This window comes from Solea solea, chromosome 18 (genome assembly GCF_958295425.1).
Source record: "Solea solea chromosome 18, fSolSol10.1, whole genome shotgun sequence".
In the NCBI taxonomy this organism is placed as follows: domain Eukaryota; kingdom Metazoa; phylum Chordata; class Actinopteri; order Pleuronectiformes; family Soleidae; genus Solea; species Solea solea.
The window spans coordinates 2,863,102-2,887,773 of record NC_081151.1 but is presented as its reverse complement, the minus strand read 5'-3'; the positions used below and the strand labels follow the sequence as shown (position 1 = coordinate 2,887,773).

The following is a 24,672-nucleotide window of genomic DNA, read 5'->3' as shown; positions in this document are numbered from 1 at the left end:
GACATGCCGTCCCTAATCGAGCATAGCGCAGTTCAGGGACGTTATATTCGAGAGCAGAACACAGCGAGGCCATTATGATGCTCCTCGGAAAAGAAACCTGAAGGATATTTCAGTCGTTTACTGTCACTCACCCCAACCATGCTGGAGGAGAAATATAATGGGATAATCTAATGAACTGCCCAGGCTTGTTTTTCCTGACTGCGCGCTGAATGTAGGTAGCGATATAAACTCTAACCTTAAGAGACAGAGAAAAAGGCAGAGAAAGAGAGGGAGAGAATATAGACCGGATGTTCTTGTTACTTTTAAATCAAAACCTCTGGCTTTCTCCCCGTATACCGAATCGCTCTGTGTTCAGAATGAGAGCCGTTGCCCCCACTGTCGCCTCCTCGGCACAGGCTAACTAGAGTTCCCCTTGAGGTCATAATATAAATAGTATAGTCGACCATGTAATCATGCACAAACAAAAGTGCTTCACTCTCAAAAAGAAAATCCCTCATAGCTGCTTTTGATACACAGAGAACAGATAATAAAAGGGCATTTGTATTATTACAGAAAATTACAGTATATTTTGTGTTGAATAATACGTTCACATGCACAACCAGGGACAGCGGGATGCTAATGTAGAAAATGCACAACATTGCAAACAAGCATGTAACCCAAGGACTGAAACTGTGCAAAGTCTCAACAGTGTCCCCCAAGGAAAACAGAAAGACAAAATACAATTAACTTCTCCTACTTTTTAAGAACTCATGGACATAAAATACAGTATATTGCACAGGGAACTGCAGAGGCTCTGGGAACAAACATTCACATGGAATTTTCTGGGGCTCTAACCCCATCCAAAATGATCCTTCAACTCAGAGGCCATCATCACGCTAAGGATTTGTGGCTGTAAGTGCTGTCCACATGCCCACCCTCCAGAACACTCTATGGTGCCACAAATTTCCTCCTTCACTGGGGACTTCCTGAGGTCTCTCAAGCAGAAAATTGCTCTGTTACAGCATTATCTTGGATTATGGCAATATTGTTGGTGACAGGTCCTGAGCTCTCCCTATAAGATGCATCACTGCCACCGCCACCACACAGCTGCTGCCGAGCTACAGATATCACAGTGGCATGGACCGTGACCCACAATCCTCGCTGTCAGCCTCAGATGTGATGGTGGTAAAAGGCGCTGTGCGGTGTTTTCACTCGCTCCTATCATTAACAGCCCACTGTGGTTCAGCACGGCCGTGCAGAACCTTCTCCGTTCTTAGCTTGCTTAGCTTTGTCTTGAAAAAAAAAAAATACTGACAGCATTTTTGACACTTTGACACAAGACTATCTGGCATGAAACAATCAACATGTTTCTACATCCTTAGTCGCCCTGAAAATTCCAAACAATAGAAAAAACATACATTATACATACTATACCTTTGCAAGGCCACTGCTGATGATGTGTTCTTGGATGGATCTGGACTGTGCTGGCTGCGATCAGGACTCTCTGCAGACGTGACATTTCTCTCAGACTCCACATCCTCTTGTAGATCATCTTCCAGCTCAGATTGTGTCAGAGAAATAGACAGGTCACTCTCACTGCTCTCTGACAACTGCACGTCAGAACTTGGTGTGCTGACACTTTCACGGCTACCTGAATTTCAACAGAGAGCAAAGTATCACATGGCTTATTTCCCGTGTTCAAAAGGACAAACATAAAGTGTTTTCCACTGTAAAGACATGATGCCAACATTATACTACAAGGCAAAATGTAAGAAATGACAGTTCGAACCTGGCTTATGCTGAGCCTCTTTTTCAAAAGTGGTTTCAGGCATCACCAGGGTTAGACCTCCATCTGCAGTTTCCATTATGGGTGACTGATGAGTGATATCTGGGAAGTTGGTGTTTTCTGCAGGGGAATCCTTAGCCCGAGTCAGGCCTCTGCCACTGGGAGACTGATTCTTCTCAGGTCCCATCAAGGTCACCAGAGGTGGCCGTTCCTGTTCATCATCACTTCCAAAAGGCACGCTGCCAGATGCACATGTCAAGGCACAAACAGATGGGAGCACCTCCATCTTTCTTTCATGTTTGTCACTCAAATTGCAGGCGTCTGGGGAATCGTTTGAGTCTGAAATGTCATCTGATAAATGTGCTCGGTTGCCGGCAGCATCCTCACCGCTAACTCTACAGTTCTTCAAAAGGCCACTTGGTGAACGTTCACCAGAGTGCAAGCTGCGATAGGGTGAATGATGCCATGCTTGGTGCGAGTGTGCACTTGTGGTGCCAGCTTCAGCACCAGATGCTCTGGAGGTCTGGTGGTCCATAAAATGTATTGTTGGTGGTTGTGTAAAATTCTTAGCTGGATGAGAGAGGGAGGTGTCCCAGTGCTTTCTATGCACAACTTTGATCTGTAAATGTGGGAAAGAAATAATACATGTATAATTCATTTCAGTCATTTTGACAACTAACATTTTCATTACAGCGTGAAACTATTTCTAAACAAATATAAAATTCTTCAAATTTTTTCTTAAAATCCTTGCTTCAGTTGAAAGAAATTCAACTCCAACACATTAAGTATGCACTTTACAGATCTGAATAAGGGTATTTTAGATGAGCCATGGTCAGAATTCTTTTCACAGCCTCTCTCAGAAGAATGTCTAAGGATCAATGTTTTAACTTTTAATCTTATTAGAAATCCTTCAGACAAGTTTTGATTCATGTCTGCAATGTCACCAAGGGGTGGGTGGGGAAGGGGCAAAAAAGCCTCCCTCCAAACATAATAACAAAACGCATGGCTTCTGTTTCTTTTCTGATAAGCGTCTTAAATACCAAACAGTTAGCTGCTTAATAACATTCACTGTAAACCATGCAGCCTGCCCAGCAGATCCACAAAGTAGGTAAAAAAAAAAAAGAGGAAAAGTTAATTTCTTGGCTGAGTGATTCCATCGGTAGCTGCAGGGCAAAGTAGAAAGTGTTTCACTAAAGTAGCAATTGATTCTTCTATCAATCTGCGGCACGCATGTGCTCTTCCAAGGAATGTATTAAATATGAAAATCATATCCCGTTATCATCTGTCTCCAGCTTTCAGCCCGGTAAGCTTCCCTTAATGAATGCTGCAGCCTGAGGGACATGCACACTGCAAGCCAATGGCTTGTATGCATAATGGAGTGACGGTACTATTTTGCTCATTACAATATCGACAGGCTGGTGTGGGGGGGGTGGCGGTGGGGGTGTGGGGGGGTTGCACACAGTTACAAGTGACTGCTCTAGACAGCATGCTCCAAGTTATTATGAGATGTCTTAGACATTTCATCTAAAAGAGCTTTAACTGCTTTAAGTGAAGGGAGAAAATAGCTATGGGTTTGAACTGCATCGCTTGTACAGATGCACCGGCGAGGATTAGGCACCTGTGCTATTACAGATACACAGTATAAATATAGACTCCTCTACAGACTTACCAGGCATAATGTCCACCTTATTTTGTTATTCTAAACCTGAAAACACGGCTTGATAGAACTAAGATTTGCTTAAACCTTGTAAACATTTGAAAAGAGAAGGATCCAACGAAAAAAAAAAAACAAATACCACTTTTCAGCTATACAAACACACAACACTAATTACAATGACATTACTTTCAAACAAATAAATCTTCTATTACTATGCTTATAGTACATATTACAGTACCTTGTCTGCCTCAACCTCTTTATCCATTTTCTTCCTTTCCTCCATATGTTTAGAAATCTTTCTGAAAAAGTCAGCCTGCGACAGACGTAAGAATAAAAGGTTAAACACGCAGACAGACAGACAGACAGACAGAAAGATCACCTGCTGAATTAATAATGATGGTTATAATATTTGTGGTGGGTAAACAGCAACTGCATGGAACACAAAACACAGTTGTTGTTTTTTTACAAGGATGTGATAGTGTCACAGAATATTATCTGTATATGGTTTAAAAGCACAGGGCTTGACAGCAAATGTGACACTGTCAAGCATCAGTCAATCACAACAGGGTTTTCCCAAGTGGGTGTCTCTTGTAAAGATGACCGCTAACATTTTAGGGGCAGTCTTTTTATCTGACAGGCCAGACTCGCTGCTTTAATCCCAGCTCCAATTAAAAAAAAAAAACACCAATGGCCTGATTAAGGGCACTTGGATTATCTTAAATGTGCCATATGTCTTCATCAAACTAACAGCAGTTTACAGAAGCACGTCTTTCACAAATGCCTACAAAAGGTCTAAATTTAAAATATTGCAAAACCAATACAAATAGATATTAGACTAAAATTGTTATACAACTGTATGCACCTCAGCGTGTGTACGTGTAATCCGGAGAATTGTTGGTTTTCATTGCACTGACAACATAAAACACAGAGAACTTTCATAATGAAAGAAAGGGCAGTGGGACAATCGAAATAACAACAAACATGGAGGATTCATAGAGCATCAAGAGGAAATAAACCAACTGCTTGAGGGGAGAGAATGACTAAACCTCTGGAGCACTTCAGAGTCTCTATATTGAGCAATTAACTCAGCCAGTCATAATTAGCCAATTTTGTTAATTTGATATTAAGCTGTCAAGCACTGTTGTTGTGTTTAAAGTGATAATCTGACCGGCTCATTGTTTTTTTCCCTCGTTCATTTGCATGTTGTGATAAATTGGGCAAATTGAGAGTTTACTATAGTCACATCAAGCAACAGCAAGCAAATATTTCTAAATCACAACAAAGCATTGGAGCAAATAATATGTGTGAATCAGCATTTGGAGTAAATACCCATTTTTCTTGTGGGGAAAAAAAATAATTGTAGGTGTGTACCTTTATTGTTCTTGTTCTAAAATAACCAGTTTAGTTTTTATATACTGCATTCAAAATACAATTGAAGATTGTATTTTTTTAAATTAAGATTTAATTTAGATTAAATAAAAAAAAATCTGGATAAACCTCAGTGCATCTTTAGCATGTTAGACAAATTTAATTGTGTGTATGTACCTTTTGTTGTTGCAGACTACCATGGTCAGAGTGATATTCCCTCATGCTATTTTCTATGCACTCCACATCTCTCAGAAGCTCAAGGTTTCTCATTTTCGCTTGTGCTTCCCTGTTAGAGATTTCCTTGAGATAACTGCGCAGTTTGGAACACTTTATCTGTAAGCTGAAGGCAGTGGAGAACTATTATTCAAAAGAAATGTTATCTAACAGCTTAGTCAAAAACATAAGAACTTGACTTTTCACAAGAAAAGGTTAAGCACAATATGTTTTAAATTTAAAACAAATCCTCAGCTCTGATATTCACATACGCTTCGCTGTTTCTTGGAATGTAAACATTTATTACAAATCATTTATAATGAAAACAGGGCACTGTGTGCTTGTGACACACCTGAACACAACACTGATATTTTTGTTAGACAACATATTTCATCCTAACAAAAATGCCCAATAATAATTTGCCAAATAAAATGACTAAGTATTCATTACACATGCTTATAACAAGATACTGTAGCATGCTTAAATATTAAATCTAATTTACAATAATGTTTTATTTTACAATAAATCACTACTTCATATACAAGTTAAATACAATTCCATTAATACAAAGAAAACAGAAAATATTGTAAGGTCACTTACATCCTTTTATCAGATCTGGAGTAAGCAAACAAGTCCCTCTCCAACTCCAGTCTCCGTTTCTCTCTGCACACACACACACATACACACACTGTAGCATCTCCATAGTTTACATGGATGCGTAATGACAGATTATTAGCACTATTAGCTATACGTATCCACTAACTTATTGACTGGTTGTACTTCCTATACTATATAAAAAATAACATACTCCAGCTACAGTAACGTTGCCGTACAGTACAGTAACGTTGCCGTTATTAGCGTATGGTAGCATACGCTAATAACGGAGATAAACGGCTAATGAACAAGCTAGTTATACGCTTCCCGGGCTTCGTCAGTTAGCTAAGAAGCTAGTCGCATGTCTCTGTCGTAACAAGCCGCAGTGGGATGCTAAATGGCGGCACAGGTCCCAACCCGTGCCCGTGGTCTCAACCGGGCCGTGTTCACGTTGACATAAAAGCACAGTGAACTCACCTTTGTCGCAGGCTTTGCTGAATCGATGTTACCTTTTCATAATAATGGTCCTCGCTGCAAGCCATGTTTGCTACTTACGGCCGTTTTGGCACAGATGCTGAGCCAAGAGGAAGGAGGAGGAGGAGGAGGGAGGAGAGGCGGAGGCGGAGGCTGCGATCCTGGTGTTTACATCTGTTTCCATGGACATGGCTACCCAGAATCCCCTGCTGATAAACAAGGGGAGCACGCGGAGCATCCGCTGGCCTCGAGCTCCCTTCTAACGTTTGTGCAATTGCGCGAGACACTGTAAACTGAGATCGATTTCAACAAAGAAAAAGTGGTCTCGCTATCACAAAAATCCTTGTCACTGGTAAGTGATTGTGTAATGTTTTCCCAACAAACTCCACTCGATTTTAACGCATTAGAAAGTATCTCCAAAGAAAGTTGAGCTGTGAATGTCTGTGTGTATCTTTACATCTAGCAATAAGCCCCCATGCTAGCTTTCATCAGTTATCCACCTTGCCTGCCTTTAATGTCCTAGGCTATATGTATATATCTCATATATATATATATATACACACACATGTATGTATGAATGTATTATTAATAATAATATTCATAATTAAAGGAATGCTGACTCAGCATTCCCAACTAACAACAGGCTATTAGCCATAAATTGGAGATATAGCATTCTTGTTTATCTGGGCAAACACATGTTGTAGAAAACAACAAGAACAAATGTGAATCCTATGGTGCTGCATGTCAACCTGCCTGACTGAGCTAAATACCAGCCATCAAAAGGCCCTTTTTAGTCTTTTATTTGATAAGCTTCTCGCTATCAGAGAAAGATTGATGTCACATTTTGCTCCCACGGCTACTGATCTTGTCTTACATTATCAAAGTTCACCTCTGACAGTTGTCATAATGTCATTATTTTACTGCTACAGCACGTCATTTTTTTCAAAGCGACATCGCCACATATCCTTGGTGGGATTCTGGAAACTGACAGCCCCTCCGAATGCACACCCTAATCAAGCAATTTACCCCAATTCCATCCCCATCAAATTGCTCTTTAGCTGTTGAACTGGGGAGTTTTGTTGTCCTTTTCTAATGCTAATCTGCCCTATTCAGTATCTCTCTATGAGGCTATTTGTTGTGAAATAAATCCCCTTGTTTGCCTCCTGCATGTATAATTGATATTTTTGCCAGGCTTTTTGTTAGTGCTGTGGAGAGCTGAAAGGCGGTGCTTTGGAGGCGATGAAGAAAATTAGACTTGCAACATTGCCGTTCCAGCTGAGTTCAGCTGATGCCAGTGATCAGTCTTTGTTGGATGTCATACCGTGCATGTATGATTGTTTTCAGCAGATGATGATGGTTCACAATAAAGAAACTATGATTTAACATGATTGTATTTCTCTCCCCTGCTTTTTTATATATGCATATATCAGGCAGACAACTGGCACCAAGACTGCATCAAAAATAAAGAGTGAAATTCCTGGACTCAACTTGTAACAGGTTGGTAAAATACATCAACACATGCATTTCAAATCTGTAGGGCTCATAGGTGATATGGCTTATTTTATCTTTTAAACAATATCCGTTTTCACTGCAGTGAATGACATACAGTAGATTGTGTAGCTACAATGGTGCAACATAACAATACAGTGATGATACAGTAGGTAGAGTCTTTCCACATTTATTAGTAAAAACAAATAATTGCCATGCATACATTTAAAATCCTATAACGTGAATGGCTGCTCTGACAGTATTGTCTTGCGTGTTTGTGGTTGTATACAGTGTCCCTGCACTGTTTCTCCTCCCTGCTCCTCTGATGATATAAAATGTCTATGGCAATTGATATGCCCTAACATGGGTCACAATTTGCATGAGAATTAACAGCTAGTAAATTAAATTGTTATTCAGTGCACATCTCTGTTGAACCCTTCAGACCTTTGTTCCCCTGCTTGGCAGAGCCCACGTTCAGCCCCTAGCTAGTCAGAAACATCTGTGCAGTTAATAATTTGATAAACAGCTTACACAAATGCTAAATTATCTTCTTCACCCCCTCCCCCATTTCTTCCTTGTGTGAAACTTGGAACAGTTGGTTCACCTCTCTATGGTTTTGGGTTTGTCTATCTTTTTTTGCATGGCTCTCCCTTCACTCCTTTCACTATCATTTAGATACTGGCAAGGTGTTGAAGGTTAATTCAAATCCTCAATTGTCATTTCATTTCAGAAAAAGTGCGTTGCCCATTTTAAAATGAACCTAGTCTGAAGATTTCTTATTATTCAGTCGTGGTCTGTCTGAAAAGCGGTGACATTTATCAACACATTTTAACATTTACAAAGCTATTGTCCTTCTATTCTGTTAAGAATAAGACTATTGTTTGCCCAGAATGCAGGTGACTCCCTGTGAAATTGCAAATGAAGGTCTGACACATTTTTCCGAGTGCAGTGCGGTGCGTTCTACACCAGAGTGCAAAAGCTTTCAAGTTTCATGTGTTAATTCAATGGTCACTTGTTTCTATAATTGCCTGATACCGCTATCGTGGAAGAGATTTGACCAGGCTTTTGTAATCATTTTAAAAGGTTTGCACTTGTAGTTGGCAAAGGTATAGTTTGATTTTCACAGTTATACTTGGATTATTAAATATGTCGGGACCACGTATTCTGTTTAAAACCGAGAATTATCAGATTTTAAAATGGCAATCATTTTGATGTGTATATGTGTGTGCGTGTGCTTGCATGCCTGCGTACTGTTTATTTGTGTGTCCATGTTTTGTGAGTACGTATTTGTCTATGAGAGGAAAGCAATTAGTTAAGTGCTATCAAGTGAATGAAAAGCTGCAACAAATCCCCTTTATAATTTCATGGAAAAGGAAGCTGACAAAATAGAATGGGATGGAGGGGAGCTAGTTTCCAGTGCTTGCCTTTTCACTCGTGACTTAATAAGAAATTGAATGCCAAGAGGCTGAGCTAAGCTGTGTAAAAGCAATGTCTAACTTTATTTTTTTCAGATGCAGAGTTGTTTCCTTGAACTTACGTGGTTGTGTCTGTAGATGCTGTGTCTTGTATCACAAAGGAGAAGTGAGGACGTCAGATTCACCATGATGTTGCACTTGTTGGTCATTTGAATAAACATTGGGGCAGTCTGGAGTGCTGTCTGAGAGCACAAAGCTTCAGTGTGGGTTTTAACAAAGAGTCCCAGGTCTAACAACAGTGGCCTGTTGTTAGTGCAGGCAAGCCTTGTGATGTCCTTTGCAGAGTGGATTTATTCTCCAATTTCCTTTTGGTTTGTTTGTTAGGCTTTCTTCAGGACAGCTGGTATTATCCAGACTTTTTTCTCTGCGAGAGGCAGAAAGGAGAGCATCATCTCTCTGTTTGACTAGAGTCGGTGGAGTCTGGTGTTTGACTGACAGCTGATAGCAAGGGTGTGGTCATGTCATGTAAGCTGCTGTAAATTGATGAGATTCACGTGGGCTGTGCTGCTTGGGTCAGATTTTGACAGCCAGAGCTCGATGTTTGCTCTTGTTGTGATGCTGGTTGGTTATAGCTACTATAGATACTATAAAAGGGTGCTCTGTACTCATAAACTGACTGTTATGCAGTGGTAGCTTGCATTGTTTTTTCTTGTCTCAATGTGCACAATAAACCAAATCTGGGGTGAATCAAAATATACCCAGGTTTTAAATATGTGACAGCAGTATAGCAATATTTCAAATATCGCAAAACTGCACTAATGTTTGAGGCAGTAGTTTTAATTATACATCTTTATTTTAAAAAGTGAATTTGTACATTTAAATTTTCTGCCTGAAGAATCCAAGCAGCTAAGAATATAACACCTTTGTCCACACCCTAAGAGCTAATCCAGGTCTAGCAGGCCCATTTGACCCGATCCAACAGGAAAGCCCCACAGGGCACATGTCACATCCACATTTAGACATTAGGAAATGCTTTATTTGTTTGCGTGAGGGGCATCCTCTCCTGTCTCTTCCACGGGTCACACTCGGTTGACACTTTCACTGGATGCTGCTGTGCTTATGTGGCATTTGTCTTCTAGGTCAAATTATCCTTCAATTTGAGCTGCTACTGGGGGAAGCAGAGGCAAGGATCAGCTCACTCTCTGTCCTCTCCTCTGTATTAAGCCATCACAGTGTTGTAAGGCAAGCCCATGTAATGAACCCTGGCACCACTACCACTGCACCCCGTATCCCCACAACACAGCATGCATATTGATTGTGAATTGGGATTGTGAGAACATGTGTGCATGCATATGTGTATGTAATGTCTGGGTGCACGCTCGCACAAGTTCACCTTTTCCTAGCAGGGAGCAAGGGAATCATGTTACTCTCTGACTGATTAGAAAGCTCATGCATAGGAAATCACGACAGAGACACTGCTCCCCATCTGCCCGCAATGCAGGTGAAAACAATTTACACATCGGCAAGCTAATGGATACATTCATAGGGAGCTCAGACAGAGGGGTAGATGGATCGAGGGGGAGAGGGAGAGGAAAAATGGAGCGAGGAAAAAGAGAGGGGTTGTAATGGGCCAAGGCCAATGCAGGCCAGTGGCCCTGTTCATGCAGCCAAGCCAGATAGCCGCATATCAGATAACATATAATCACCAGGGTCAGGGACTAATGAATGCGGTCGTGGCCCACCAGAGCAGGCTTTTGCCCGTGCTAAAGACACTTGTAAACAATTCGGCTGGGTGAAGCATGGCAATAATATGTTGATTCAGCAGGTAATGAGGTTCTCCCTGCGTCCATACCCCCAACTAACCCCTCTCCCAGGTGGGCCAGTGAAGAGCAGCATGCCAGGCTGGTGAGCGCACACCTCTGCCGGTGACCTTTCCATGGCAGTAAGGACACAAGGCAGTCTGAAGAGGACTATTCTCGCATTGCACAAGGCGCTGAGTGTCACAACTTTCATTCGCAGCAAGCAAATGAACAGGCAGGCGCTGCATGCTAATGAGTGGCAGGCTATTTTCCACCTTTTTTATCTGCACATTATGCTCTTGACTTTGGAGAAGGTGGGAATTAGGTTGGACCTCAGTGTCAGGCTGCCTGATGGCTCTGCTCAGGAAAAACTGGTAATTGAAGCCGATGGCTGCCGCGGAGGAGGTCTGAATTTGGAAATAAACAGTTTCAAGCACTGCACGTCATTTCTATAGAGATGACGGGGGAATGGAAATGAGCTGTCTGGAGCTAATGTGCTTTCGCAGCAGGGAAAAAAAGGGGCCATCTTTCAGATAACAATTCCACTCATTAGGACTTCAGTTCCACCGTAATGACGAGAGACCAAGTTGCTAAATTCAGAGAGGACAATTAGGAAATGCTGGCACCCAGACAAGCAAAGTAAACAATGACACATGGCTCAGAGATCTACATATATTGTGGCTTGATGTTGTGTGACACATCTGATAGCTTTCAAGGGTAGTTAAAAAAATAAAATAAATAAATGGCCTCCCACTGGGTAATTCTTGTCACAGCAGCAACTTTGTTAATATTGCATGTTTATTAGCATAAATGGAAATAGACCAATTAATTCCCCTCTCATTTGGGAAAGTTGAAAAAAAAGATGCAAAGGCATGTTTTTCATGACTTGCGCTTTGCATGCAGAACTGCATTTTTCTACTATAAAAGAAAGCATGTGAACGTAAAGCACTGTGTTAGTAAATCATCTTCACATTTCCATGCCTTTATCTCCCACTGAGTCACAGTTAACATTTTACGGTTTACGGTTTTTTTTTGTTCATTACCTTTCCCATGTTAAAAAGAGGCCATGAAAAATATTCATAAAGAATAAAATAAAGAAAGAATATTTTCCTCAATCCCTTATGTGTCCAAGGACATTTACATACAAACACATGTTCAGGTTCAGTGACAGTTTTACCGCTCCGGTTACATTTCAACTTTCCAACTTTCATGACACCATGTTAAATGACTGCACTTCTCCATGTATAGTTTAAATAAAAATGCGTAACTATGAAGGCATTGCTGAAGGAACAGCAGAAACAAGTGTCACAGTAACACAGTAAACAGACTTTGGTTACTTGAAAATTCATTTTCTCTAGTACACTCCTTTGCAATTTTGGCAGATGTTGCCTCTTCACCTTCCTCTGTCTTGGCACAAACCCCTGCACCCCCTGTGGCAACTACCAACTTCTCAGGCTCTGCAGTACTTGCGCTGCCATGTGTGTGTCCACTGCATCGCTCTCCCATAGGAGCCACTCCCTCTCCCTATTTCAATTTCCAAAGGATTATCAACAACAATGCATTTCTCCAACAGTTGTGCCGAGTTCCGCCGCTCCCCTCCCACACCAACGCTTCCCCTGGTCGCCCAAACAAAGCCCTGAACCACAACATGTAACTTGTGGACATTTTAAGCAGGATTCCATTAGTTGAATGACAGTCGGCTCATTAAAATCTTTCAACATGGCTGCTGGATTGATGAGTAAAGCATTTGTTTATATATCTCAAACGATGGCAGCGGTTAATCTCTGATGCTTTTTAATGTGGCATGGGAAAAGAAATGCAGCTTTCTATGGACGCGGCATGCAACCTTGATGTAGCGGGCAAGACCACAGGGGTTTCTTAGACTCCGATAGCCTTCATGCTCATGAATAAAACAGGGGGTTTAGGGGGCTTCCTGTGCAGCTAATTCACAGTGCCGAGCTTCCAATCTGTTTTTATGGTACTTGGGCGGAACAATTTCTCTTCCCCTGCTTCAGGGCTGAAAACAGCACGGAGCGCGGATTCGCAGAAGCTCGTACAGGGATAGTAATTTGCTATAATCAGTCATTGTGCTCTGCTGAGTTTAGCACAAGCTGAGACACATGATACTTTGTGGCGTTTCTTCAATTTTATGCAAATAAACAATGCAGTACGGCTCCAAAAATCACCCCTTGTTTCTATCATGAAAACGTCTGTCGGCATGCAACTTCCATGTAGCTATTATGTATCGGTGATTTATGCATTCACTAAGCTACGATGCTCTTTTGATATGGGTTGTGAATTTGGAGTTAGTGGAAATGTGATTTTTTTTTTGCTTTTCAACTGAACCTTGTGCTAAAATACTAGGCAACACATGCAATTTGTAATGAGCGACACGGTTTTTCTTTCTCGTGAGTCCTGTTTGCAGACTCATTACCAGGCCCTGCTGGTTTCTCCTGCACTGAGAGGAAGTTAAACAAAGCGCCACTCACATGCATCCCCTCCGTGACGACAACAGTCTCGTCGCCAAATGCTGAGAAGTGAAGGGCCTGCGACAACAAACCACTACAACACCCTTCACTCTTTCTTCTAGTCAACTGCACCCTGTCATCATCCGAGCCAATCATTAGTGCCTCAAGCTATGTTAAGAACTGAGACAACAAACCACCAGGCAATAAAACCCCAAGCCTCTCCATCTTAATTCTACCTTACAGCCCATCATATGTGATTTGAACTCTTAATTTCAGACCTTTTTGTTTTTGTTACAATTTGTGTTATAAATATGACAAACTGGTGTACATAGATTCACTTAATGCTCTCAAATAGGCAGACATACATATTGATATACTGCACATGTGCACTCACACACACACATACAGTATACACACATACGAGGGGACCTAATTAAATGTAGACGGTGACTGTGTGGACTGGTGTACAGTGGAGCTGGGCCCCAGGCGTCTGCTACCGCAACAGTTCATCTCAGCCAATTAGATGCCACATCAAAGACGGGGCCACCATAAAGTTGTGGGTTCACAGGCGACATTGTTGTGTGCGTGGTCAGCAATCAGCAACATTCCCTGCTGGGATCTACCACCGTTGAAGCCATAGAGAGTCACCTGACAGTATCACAGAGGCCTGCCTGCCTGCTGTGTGATCTTATCCTAATGTGTCTGTGACTGAACCACAGGCCTCTAGAATGAAGTCATGCCAGGATAAATCCAAACCTCCAGCAAGTTCCCCATTTATTGCTCCTCTTTCGATCAGACTATGTGCGTTTGATCCTCACAGTATCTTAGTGTGATGCAACCAAACTAATGAAAAATAGTAACTTCTTTTGCAGTAATTAGTGAGCAATTAATGATCCCAAACTGTTGAGTTCCAGCAGGTTTTCTAATTACGTTACCTTCCCATTCTTCAATAACATTTTGAGCAATCAGCTATGAAACTTGACTTTCACATTTTCTGATTCAACTGTCTTAATTTGGATGGCTAATTTTGCTAATGAGATTGCATTTTCATGCTGTTGGATATTGTGGTCTCTTATAATTAACAGGGTTGTTGAAAGTAAGTGTTTCTATGATGCATCACAATGCAGATAGACGATTATGCATCCATGCAGTGGCGGCACATAATTGATTATAGCCAGTAAACGTCGCTTGTTGATCTTCCAGTTGCTAACATCTGCAGCTCGACTGCAGAAGCATTCTTTTTGTTTCTGGAGACAGAACATTTAAGTTCCGTTTGTAAAGAAATGTTTTAATTCATATTAAAGGACATTCATGTAGAAAATAGTGGATGTGATGCATCGTGGAATCGAATCAAATAAAATCGCATCAAACTGAATTAAGGTTATAGTCCAGGGGTGTCCAAACTTTTTTTTGACGAGGGCCATATTTAATAAAGTGAGGATTTACGGAGGCCAATGGTCACTTTTTTTCCACTTTTATTAAGAGTAACATTTACATACAAATGCATTGTTTTATAAAATATAAAATTTTCATTGTCACAAATATAATTTTTAAATGGAAATGCAACATAATCTAAGCTTTTTTTTTTCTGGAGTCAAATAACAACATAATATGAGATGAGTGCATATAGCTGTCTGTCACAGATAGGTTTCGAACTCGGGACTCTGGTTTCAAAGCACCTAACGTGTGCACGGGGGGTAACTGGCCATAAATAATAAAAATAAAAATAAATAAATAAACAATACAATATAAAATGGAAGCTGCGGGACGTACGACATCTCCCCGAGGGCCGTGATTGGCCCGCGAGCTGGACTTTGGACACACCTGCGATAGTCCAGTGTTTCCCTGCTACTCACACAATCATTAATATCACTGTGCGACTAATGATTATCACTGGCTTTCAAAAGCAAGCAGCAAAAGATGCAAATTAAGATTAAAAAACACTTAGAACTATTTTCCCTGGAAGGAATATGTGTGGCATCGTCACGGACACTGGCACAACAGCATTGCCGCAGTGCTGATCATTATAAAAATTGATCAGCACAGCGGCAATTGTATCATGAGACCACATCTGTACGAATTAAAGAGCAACATTTCATATCAGCAATGAAACACACGATGCCGAAGATCTAACTGATTCTGCAGCCCTCTATATCTCTATAGTCCCTTTTTTCTCCTGTGTATACAGTGGTGATCCTGTACGGCCCGTAAACTGCCAAGAGAACGAGAGCAGAAGGAAAGTGTAGGTAAGAGCAGGTCCAGTGTTTAGTCTGTTGATGGACACAGGCACGAGTAAAGCTGTGAGCGAGGCAGGAGTCAGCCACGGATGGTTCCCAGGATTAGGAGGAGGTCAGGGTCAGGAGAGTGCTGCCACTCTCCCTCTCAGCAACTGAGCCACAGCTCCCTCATTATACCTGAGGAGACATTACCCATGGTGCACTGGGGTCCCTGAGATAAGCCAATACCATGGACCATGCAGAGTGGATTCACTCAAACTGCAATGAAGGGGGATGTACAGATGTTTTTTTGTGCACGTAATCATCAAAAAATAGAAATTGGTTCACAGCATTCAAACATTGAGAGAGCTTGAGAACTCTCCTTTCTGACTTCTAACATTCTCCCAAACGTGTCACTGTTACATTTCAATGTATATATGACGAATAGCCCCAGTCTTAACAACCCATAAGTGGAGGCGTCCATGAACCAGTCACATCAATAGCCGTTTGTAATTCATGTATATTTATTAATGTAATTCTCCCCGTGCTTTAGCGAAACCTAATTGACGATTACGTAACATTTAGGCCTGGCATGCTGATTAGTGTCCAGTGTTTGAAAGGCTTGAGTTCTCTGTAAATTAGAGAATGATTAGTGCATGTAGAAATCTACTTCATTCTAAATATGTTAATTGACTGATTCTATAGCAGCGGATGCAGTTGTTAAAAGTGCCAGTAACCTCACACACGCCTCAAATGTAACCAGACTCTAAATTGCTTTCTTTGAAAGGTTATATTTAATTAAATGCCATACAGTAGTCATTTTGGGTGCCAATGGGACTCACATTATATGTAAGAGATCTGGTGAGGAGTCACTTAACCATCCATTATAACCTCTGTTTCGTTACATGCGCCTCTGTTCTCTAGTTACATGTTACTGCCCGAGATGAAATCAGCATTTTGATACAGTCGAGCCAGGAAGGTGGACTTCCTTCCTATGTACAGTTTCTGTTATGATAGTTTAGCAATGTGTATTTTCTCAGTGCATTATATCTGTGGCAATGATCCAGTGATGATTCAGTGGTAAACTGGGCCAATCCAGTCAGACTGAATGGCTCTACAGGACCACAAACAGTTGACAGAGCCACCTAGTGTTAGCATCCAACGCACAATAGAGTCCTGGTGGCTTCACATCCCACACAGCTGTCACTGAGTGGCCGGAAAACACACTGTCAAAATGTATAAGGGAACAAATATTGACTGATGTTGCTTGTATGTATAGCCAGAGACGCATGCAGGAAGATATAATGTATGTTTTTAAATTGTGGGCTATTTAAGCACAGTATCATAAGTATAGTTTTTGACAGGGCAACATTCACTCTCAGTCCCGCACACGTCCTTGTTTCATTGTGGCAAGCTGCCCCACTAATGCAGCCTGCGTTCTCATATCTTGGTTAAGGCTGCCCCCATCTGGCCGCCAGCTCGCTACTGTGCTCACAGCCTGATCGACAGTGAGCCACTTTCTCTGCCTTCTCCTTCCCCACTATACTCACTATTTGCACTAAAGACAAACTGTCAGATAATATGGGCTGTTTAGGTGAACTATGTTAATTATGCACAGGAATAATTTAAGTGCTGGTAGTTAGAGTTTATAATGGGGACTCGGGAGTGTAGACAAAAGTCAGGAGTTGTGTAACATATTTATGTTGCACCACTATTCTATACTATTTCAAGATTTATGAATCCCCCCCCCACCCCCTCTCTCCGTCACCCACGCACACCTTCAGCATCAACAGTTGTTATGGGGCAGTCTTGCTGTATTGGTTTTAAATAAGGGTGGTGATGTGCAGCGGTGTAATTTGCAACCTCGCCGAAGGAGCCCATTTTCTAGTGCGTGGTCAGTGGGCGCTGGCTGCTGTTCATCAGTATGGAAGTCTATGCGGTGAGAAGAAATTGTAATGATGGACACTGTGCGGCAGGAATCAGCTGCTCAATAAGCCCCCCTAATTGCTTAGCAACAGTGTTCCAGGGTCTCTGATTTGAGATCAAGAGTTTAGTGGACTGAAGACTCCGCTTTGGAGAAATAGAGCTTGTGCCATTCGATAAGGCGGCAGAGAAATGGGCTCTATCTTCCACTTCCTCTGTGCCCTCCCTCCCTCCCATACTCCCCCTCTTTCTCCTTTCTCCCTCTGCCACAGACCCCCCCCCCACACACACACACACACACACCCCAACCCATTCCTACCAGGATGATTATGTTACCTTTCAACTGCATGATGTATTCAGTTCACTAGATTATATTCTGTCATCTCAGTTAATTGAATTCTGTCCATCACATATAGATGTTTTCACATTTGCATAAAGGTTAGAGTGGTGAAGAGTGTCAAACTTCAATTTAGACAATGTCACTCAAATAAATATACTGGCCTCTTTCTCCGTCTCTCCCCCTCTTGTGGCTCTCGGGAGGTGGCTATTTACTGATTCTGTCTGAATTTAAATAGATCTGTATTCCTGGGATGTGCTCACTCTCATATGCATGTAAATATGAATATGAAAATGACCGGACGGCGCTCTGATATGGGGTGCGTGACCATGCGTGGTCGGGTTTGTGTGGATCCTCCCAATAATCTGCCTGTTGGGGTGTGTATAATTTTCATATGTGTGTGTTTCCGTCCACATGGCCTCCCTCATGGCATGTTTGTGACACAGACAGTATGTAGGCATCACCGTCCTTTACAAAGGCTCTTAGTAAGCACTTCCTCCTACTCCCCTACTTATTGTCAAGTGCCTCTAACATCCAGCCTGCAACTGTCATGTGAAAATGTAGGACCACAGTGGGAGGGCTGGGAAAGGGACCTACCCGAGCATAACATGTAAATCCATCTCTGCATGCAGACACATATGCATGAAAGTCATTGGACACAGAAAGATTCCTTTTAACACACACACACACACACTCCTCCATTGAGATTTTTAAAGCAGTTTCTCCATGGCAGCCAATCTGTTAAATGGCTACGAGTGACAGAGGGAAACCAGAGCATAATAACATGTCACACAAGGAAACACAGCAAAGAGGGGGAGAAGAGCAGACAGACAAGGAGACCAGGGCCAATTCACATTTGATGAGTGTCCCGGAATATCCAATTATGTTTGCTTTTGAAAATTGATTCATGTGTCTTTAGCGGCAATTTTCATATTAGCCTCTTTCAAATAAACATCTATTAGGTTTATGTATCACATTGCCGTGTGGCAACAGTGTGCAGCCAGAGCTAAAATAAGTCTGTGTCAGTTAGTCAATAAATGGGAGCGCGGAGACGACGGACAGATTAGAGTGCTTATCTCTTTTCATCAGCTCCGAATGCCAGCTGAATTGAAGGTCAATATCTGAGGATTCTCCAGGTGTCTGGAGAGTATGGATTGGCCAGTGCTTGCAGCGCCTCTGCCCGTCTTTGTGGGCTGGCCAGGGACAATTTCAAATGTGTCACAGGCACATTTGAGCAGTTGCCAGGACAAAGCCACTATACATTATACCGCGTACCTCTTTATTGCTCCTTCCCCCACCACCGTCCTCTTCGTTCTTCTTTCGCGCCTCACCGTCGTCCCCGAGTTCTCTCTAGATATGTCACACTGTGGGCTTTGTCACGCTTTGTGACACACAGTGTGAGTTATCTGTGGAGACTTTTGGAAATGTCTTGCTACAAGACAGGCAAGGGTGGGTTATTATTTCTGATTACATGAAAGACAATTGTGTGCTGATATTGACTGGAAGATTTGCAATCTCAGTCAGGGAACAGATGCGCAGCAATGGAGAGAAAATATTTTTTTGATTGGAAAATTAAAGAACACAAATATCAGGGGGGAAGGTACAAAAAGGTGAAAGTATGCCTCCTTTCAATAGGCCATCTGTTTACAGCAATTTTCAAGGTTGTTCATTATTGATTACATCTCTATTTCTCCCTCCAGAGATGCAGCCAAAAAACACCTTGGATAAAGAACTATTTAAAATTTACTGAGGCAGTATACAACTCTATCTTGCCTCTTTTCTCTCCCCTGGTCTGCAATGAATGCAGAGGTTTCTCATTGGAAATGGACAGTCAAAGCCAGATAGGGCCTGAATGGGGCAGATGGCGCTCTGCTCTAGCCTCCAGCTCCCAGTGTTTGTGTTTGAGCTTAGCACTCTGTTCAAACTCTAAACTCACACACACACAAAAAATACTGAAGATAAAACAACATTGGCACTCGTGTGTCGCCACACAGGAGTTTATGCAGAATGTGTGGCATGTGTGTGTAGTTTAGGTTGGTTATGAGGCCATGGGGGAAGGCGTTAGTATATTGAAGGGTCTTGTCCAGCGTGTCAGAGGGCCCTTTTGGCTACTCTCTTCTCAGACAAAGCTTTGGTGAAGGGGCTCACTCCAATAGGACATGGCTGCTGGGGGGAGAGAGCAGCAGCAGCACTCCAGACCTGCTCGCCTGCAGGAGGAGGCTATCTCAGCCACCTAGTCCACTCCTCAGGCTGGACGATACCCTCAACCTCAACCAGCACCACCCACGGGGAAGGCCATATCTGACCTTATCTCTGCATGTGTGCAGCTGTCTATCAACACACACACACACACACACACACAACAACCTTTCACTAAGAAAAGCAGGAAACTGGCAGAAGGGCACGCAGCCAAGCTAGACTCAAAACTGGATATTACAGGGTGAGGAAAATGCTCTTTGGTGGACTGAATAAGTGTCGCCCAGTGAAAGCGATGGGCCAAACTGAACATAGGACAAATGTGAATTTGTTTCTGAACTTTAAGTTAAACTGAACAAATAATTCATGTACTTCTGCAGGACTGAATAACATGAAAGTGCTTGCTGAGAATTACAAGAAAATGAATGTCTGGCTTTATTTGTGTATGCATTTGTAATATTATTGTGTCCATTTTTATTCATGCAGGCAAAGTTGTGAGCTCACCCGTGGCTTTTATTTACATGGTAGTCTTTCGTCTGCTCTACGGGAGAGCCTAGCAAGCTGTAGATATAGGCCCTTTCAGATACTTACAAAGGCTGCTTAGCTGCTTTTTGTTGCCGTAACTACCTCTTTCTTCCACACATTCCAAATATCTTTGGTTCAGACCTGGTGGCCTTGATGAACAACGTTCTATGGAATCAATCAACTGCTTCTCTCAGAAGATCTTAACATGGTTTAATGTTGGCCTTGCCACATTGTCCTTCTGAGATATAAACCTCATCTAACTTACGTCTGAGATCAGAGTTTCTTTTCTGAGAGGTCTTTTTGTGTAGAGTGGATTTCAGAGAGGCCTCAGTGTGGGGGGAAAAAACACCACCAGAGAGAAACAAGCAAGGCTGAGTCATATTGTTGCCTCTAATAATGAGTGACAGCATACTTCAAGTATTTTTCAGGAGATTTTTTCATTTATTCAGTTCAGTCAAAAATACATTTTTAAATCACCGACATTTAACATATGTCAAACTCTGCTAAACAAATGTAAGTTGTATAAGGCCTCAACTATACCTGTGTGTGTGTCTGTGTGTGTGTGTGTGTGTGTGTGTGAGTTTCATATAAACCATAGGGAATTTGGCAAAGTTAGGACATTTTGTCTGGTCCTCACAACTTTAAAGGGCTTTTTGGGAGTTAAATCATTGAGTTGAGGTTAAGGGTTAGGTTTAGGCATTTAGTTCTGATGGTTAAGGTTAGAGTAAGGGGCTAGAGAATACATTATGTCTATGAGTGTCCTCAGTAAGAATGCTGTGTGAGACTGTGTGTGTATACACATACAATACACTGTATACATAATATAAGAGCCAACAGTAACAGAAATAGTAATACAATATCCAGTAGAATAATCAAAATCAAAATAAAAGCAATTACAAAGAAACATTTACATTGACCAAGAGTGCTCTTTTCTCCATCCTTTAAATGTATTTAAATTCCCCCCAAAGTGATCACTTGTTAAAGTTTAAGCTCCATTTTTAATGATTCTCGGATACTGAAGCATCACAGGAGTGTACGCAGAATGTGCTATCTTGTGAGTGTCGTGTTTTCACTAGATTGATTCAGGTGATAAACAACACCTGTTTTTCCCTCTCTCTCTTTTTTGGTCACATGCAGCAGGAAGCATTGTCAGTGAAACAGACAGCTATTCATGGTGGACATATGTGCAGAGCACCATCAGCGTCTACAGCCTTTCCCAGCTTTAGTAAAACAGCAACATCTGCCTTCAGGTTTTATAGCCCGCAACATATGTCCCATCTTTGGTGACAAAGCTGGCTAAGGCTCTCATGCTGTTCCTGTCCCCTAGTCCAAACATACATCTTTAGATACCTGTCAGCCTTTATTATTCTGTCCTCTGTCGCTACAGATAAGGGAAGTTAAAGTTTAATGAAATGCAGCCCAGCTACAGAGGCCCGGCTTTTATAATTTGTCACAGGCTGGGTGCTGGGAGCCCACTGCTATGTAAACATGGAGGCAGTGGTCACGGCCATTACCTCTAAATGACGGAGCATGGACGAAGTGGCAGAGATGTCACTCCTAAAACCAGCCATTTCCCTGTTGTTGTTTCCCTGCCACTGTGCTGTGCTCCCACCATAAACCAAGATGGAGACGGGAAAATGTGAAAAACACAAATTCTAACAAAGCCCGTGGTAATATTTTTGCAGCAAATCACCCACGCGGACCGAAACCAAATGCAGTCATTTACCATCTGTATGAAAATGATAGCCAGCATGTTCTGTAAGTGTGCTCGCTGTGTGTCGAAGCTTCTAAAGCCCCGCAGCAGTGATACTCTCAGAGACTATGCACTATACCTACGGCGGTATGGGGTATACAGTATATTCCCTGTTTGCATGCACTAGGGCCTCAACACTACTTACACTGTGTCCACCTATATAACCTTAATGACAGATAAACACTGGCCTACAGCTAGTGGTCAAGGAGCCTCTGCTGCACTTCCTATCACTGGACTGAAGAGTCCTGCAGCTCACTGCCTTCAGTGATCAGTAAATGAGTTTTAGAATTGCTCTTCCTCTTTTCCATAGACGGAGTTTAGCAACCATTATTTAATCGCAAATAATGCAGTTTTCATGCAATGGCTTTTATACATCAAGGAGATGAACAGTCAAACAGAAACATGTTTACCAACCAGCAGCATAACAACGGGCCCCAGTGCACCCTAGTTACTAATAACAAAGCACAGCACACACACACACACACACACAGTATATGGTATATATTAAACCGGCTATTGTGTTAGGAAAGTACAGAGGACTAGGACTTTAATGTCTCCTCACATGCCTGCTCAAAAATATCTTTATTAACAAACAAACCATAATAGAATTGAGGTTAATTTCTTGCACTAATTTAATCTCACTGCATTACTGAAAATATGTATTATACATTTTTAACAAGAAATGTTTTTATTGCACCTATGTTTGCCACCCTCCAAAACTCCGCCGATGCCCTTTTCTATTATGCTGCTATCCTGTGTATTTTATAAAGAAAATTCTGTTATTAAAATGGTCATTATCTCGAATTAGACACTTTTATTGACCGCGCAGTTCAACTGGCCACAGACAATGAGCGGCACAGTGTGACATAAGAGAGGACACCCGTCCCTCTTCACTGGTTTGTTCTGCACTAGACAAAACTCTAGGAAACAGCTTATTCTGCCACTTCAGTTTGGAGCTCCATTTTAGCCTGGACTGCAGTCTCGCTGAGAGCAGGGGTCCACACACATACACACTACACACACACTTCAGCAGCAGTTGATGTCTTAATACAGGCAGGATCTAATTTAGCTGATCCTCTGACATTTATCCCTTAGGTAAACTCTAGCACTCCCCTCTCAGTTCCAGTGGCACCCGTGCCAACAAACCGGCACGGGCATATTTTAGAGTATTCGCTTCACTCCTCAAAGTGCCCTCAGAGACACTCGGCGTCTCCTCCATGGTTCCTAGTGAAATGCTCCACATTTGATGTTATTTCTTGGGCCCTCCTTTGTGATCAGGTACAAGAAGTTAACCGAGAGTACGCCCTTGATGAAAAGAGGGGGCTTTTATTTATTCGTGGCTGCAGCCATTTTCAGCTGCTGCGGGAAAATTGATGGGGCCCCACTGCACAACAACGCACATACTCACTTATGGAAAGGCACACCAACAAAGCTGTTGAGCAGACATGTGCAGGCTTACTCGGAGGTGGGCTGTGTTTGCGTGTGTGTTTGTGTGTGTGGGGGCTAGTTGGGGCTATAATCAGTAGCTCTGTGACAAGGGTGGGAGGTGGTGGCTGGCGGGAGGGAGGGACAGAGGGACAGGAGTGATAACAGATTGAACGACTCTGATAAACTCTCCTCTAATGGTCCTGCCTGTCCCTCTCCCCACTTTTTTTTTTTTTTTTTCGAAGGCACCTATTTAGTGGACTCTTTCACCGGTGGCGGATTAGAAGTCTGGATAAGGAGAAGCAAACACTGACAGCTTCTCTGAGTAAGCAACAGAAAGAGGGAAGCAGAGGAAGATAGAGAGAACGGGGGAGAGAGACAGGAGGAGGAGGAGAGACATGAGGAGAATGAAGGACAGAGCGAGAGAGGCAGCCGGAGAGGATATTCAAGGAGTGGCACTTACCCGTAGCCATCCATCGTTTCTCCCTCCGCCACCAACGCCAACCCCCAACCCCCAACCCCACCCACCCCTACATCCCCTTATAGCCTCCTTTTATTTATTTATTTTTTGCTTTCTCGGCCATGACAATGCCGTGACTACTTACAGAGCACTGAAACTGCTCTTTGAGCCTGACGATGATGGTGGGTTCAAGTGGCAGGTTGCAGGATGTGTCAAACACGGTCTAATTCTGTGTGGTTAACAGCTAGGCGTGACACGAGCAGGACAGTGTAAACATGGATTAGGTTGATGTCTCACTCACAGCATGGCAGAATGACAGACAGCTACTGACAGTGGCGGCAACACAGGGAATCTGCTCGGTGCGGGGACTCACAGCGGCGTTATCGTACACACTTCCTCACATCCAACATAGTTGCTACTGCAACTAAATATGACATCATTTTTCTTATGTTGAGTAATTTATTTTGTTGTCCACCCTCAATTCTCATCTCATTTATTATGATTTGATCAAGATATTAATATGTTATAGTAATGTTAATTTACTGCATTATTGTACAGAATTAGTATTTCTCATTTGTCGCGAACCCAACAATGGA

At 42.2% G+C, this 24,672-nt stretch overlaps 1 protein-coding gene and 1 long non-coding RNA gene across 5 annotated transcripts in view; one reads left to right on the top strand and one right to left on the bottom strand.

Moving 5' to 3' along the window:
- kiz (kizuna centrosomal protein) overlaps positions 1-6,513 on the bottom strand; it is a 21,868-nt gene extending 15,355 nt beyond the window's left edge. Inside the window, exons 1-6 of one of the 3 annotated variants that reach the window (XM_058615673.1) lie at positions 6,075-6,513; positions 5,604-5,666; positions 4,968-5,130; positions 3,661-3,735; positions 1,769-2,384; positions 1,414-1,630 (exon numbers count right to left, since the gene is read on the bottom strand). In XM_058615673.1, coding sequence (XP_058471656.1) covers positions 1,414-1,630; positions 1,769-2,384; positions 3,661-3,735; positions 4,968-5,130; positions 5,604-5,666; positions 6,075-6,139 — 1,199 coding nt within the window. In that variant the 5' untranslated portion in view covers positions 6,140-6,513. Of the gene's footprint in view, positions 1-1,413; positions 1,631-1,768; positions 2,385-3,660; positions 3,736-4,967; positions 5,131-5,603; positions 5,667-6,074 lie in introns of those variants that run through there. The other 2 variants (XM_058615672.1, XM_058615674.1) reach the window with 2 other exon arrangements.
- LOC131444946 (uncharacterized) lies at positions 6,282-24,672 on the top strand. 2 transcript variants are annotated; one of them, XR_009233780.1, is made up of 3 exons: positions 6,282-6,423; positions 7,502-7,568; positions 23,862-24,672. It is a non-coding gene; the product is annotated as an uncharacterized LOC131444946 (long non-coding RNA). The 2 variants fall into 2 exon arrangements; XR_009233781.1 differs by lacking the exon at positions 23,862-24,672 and adding an exon at positions 13,199-13,443.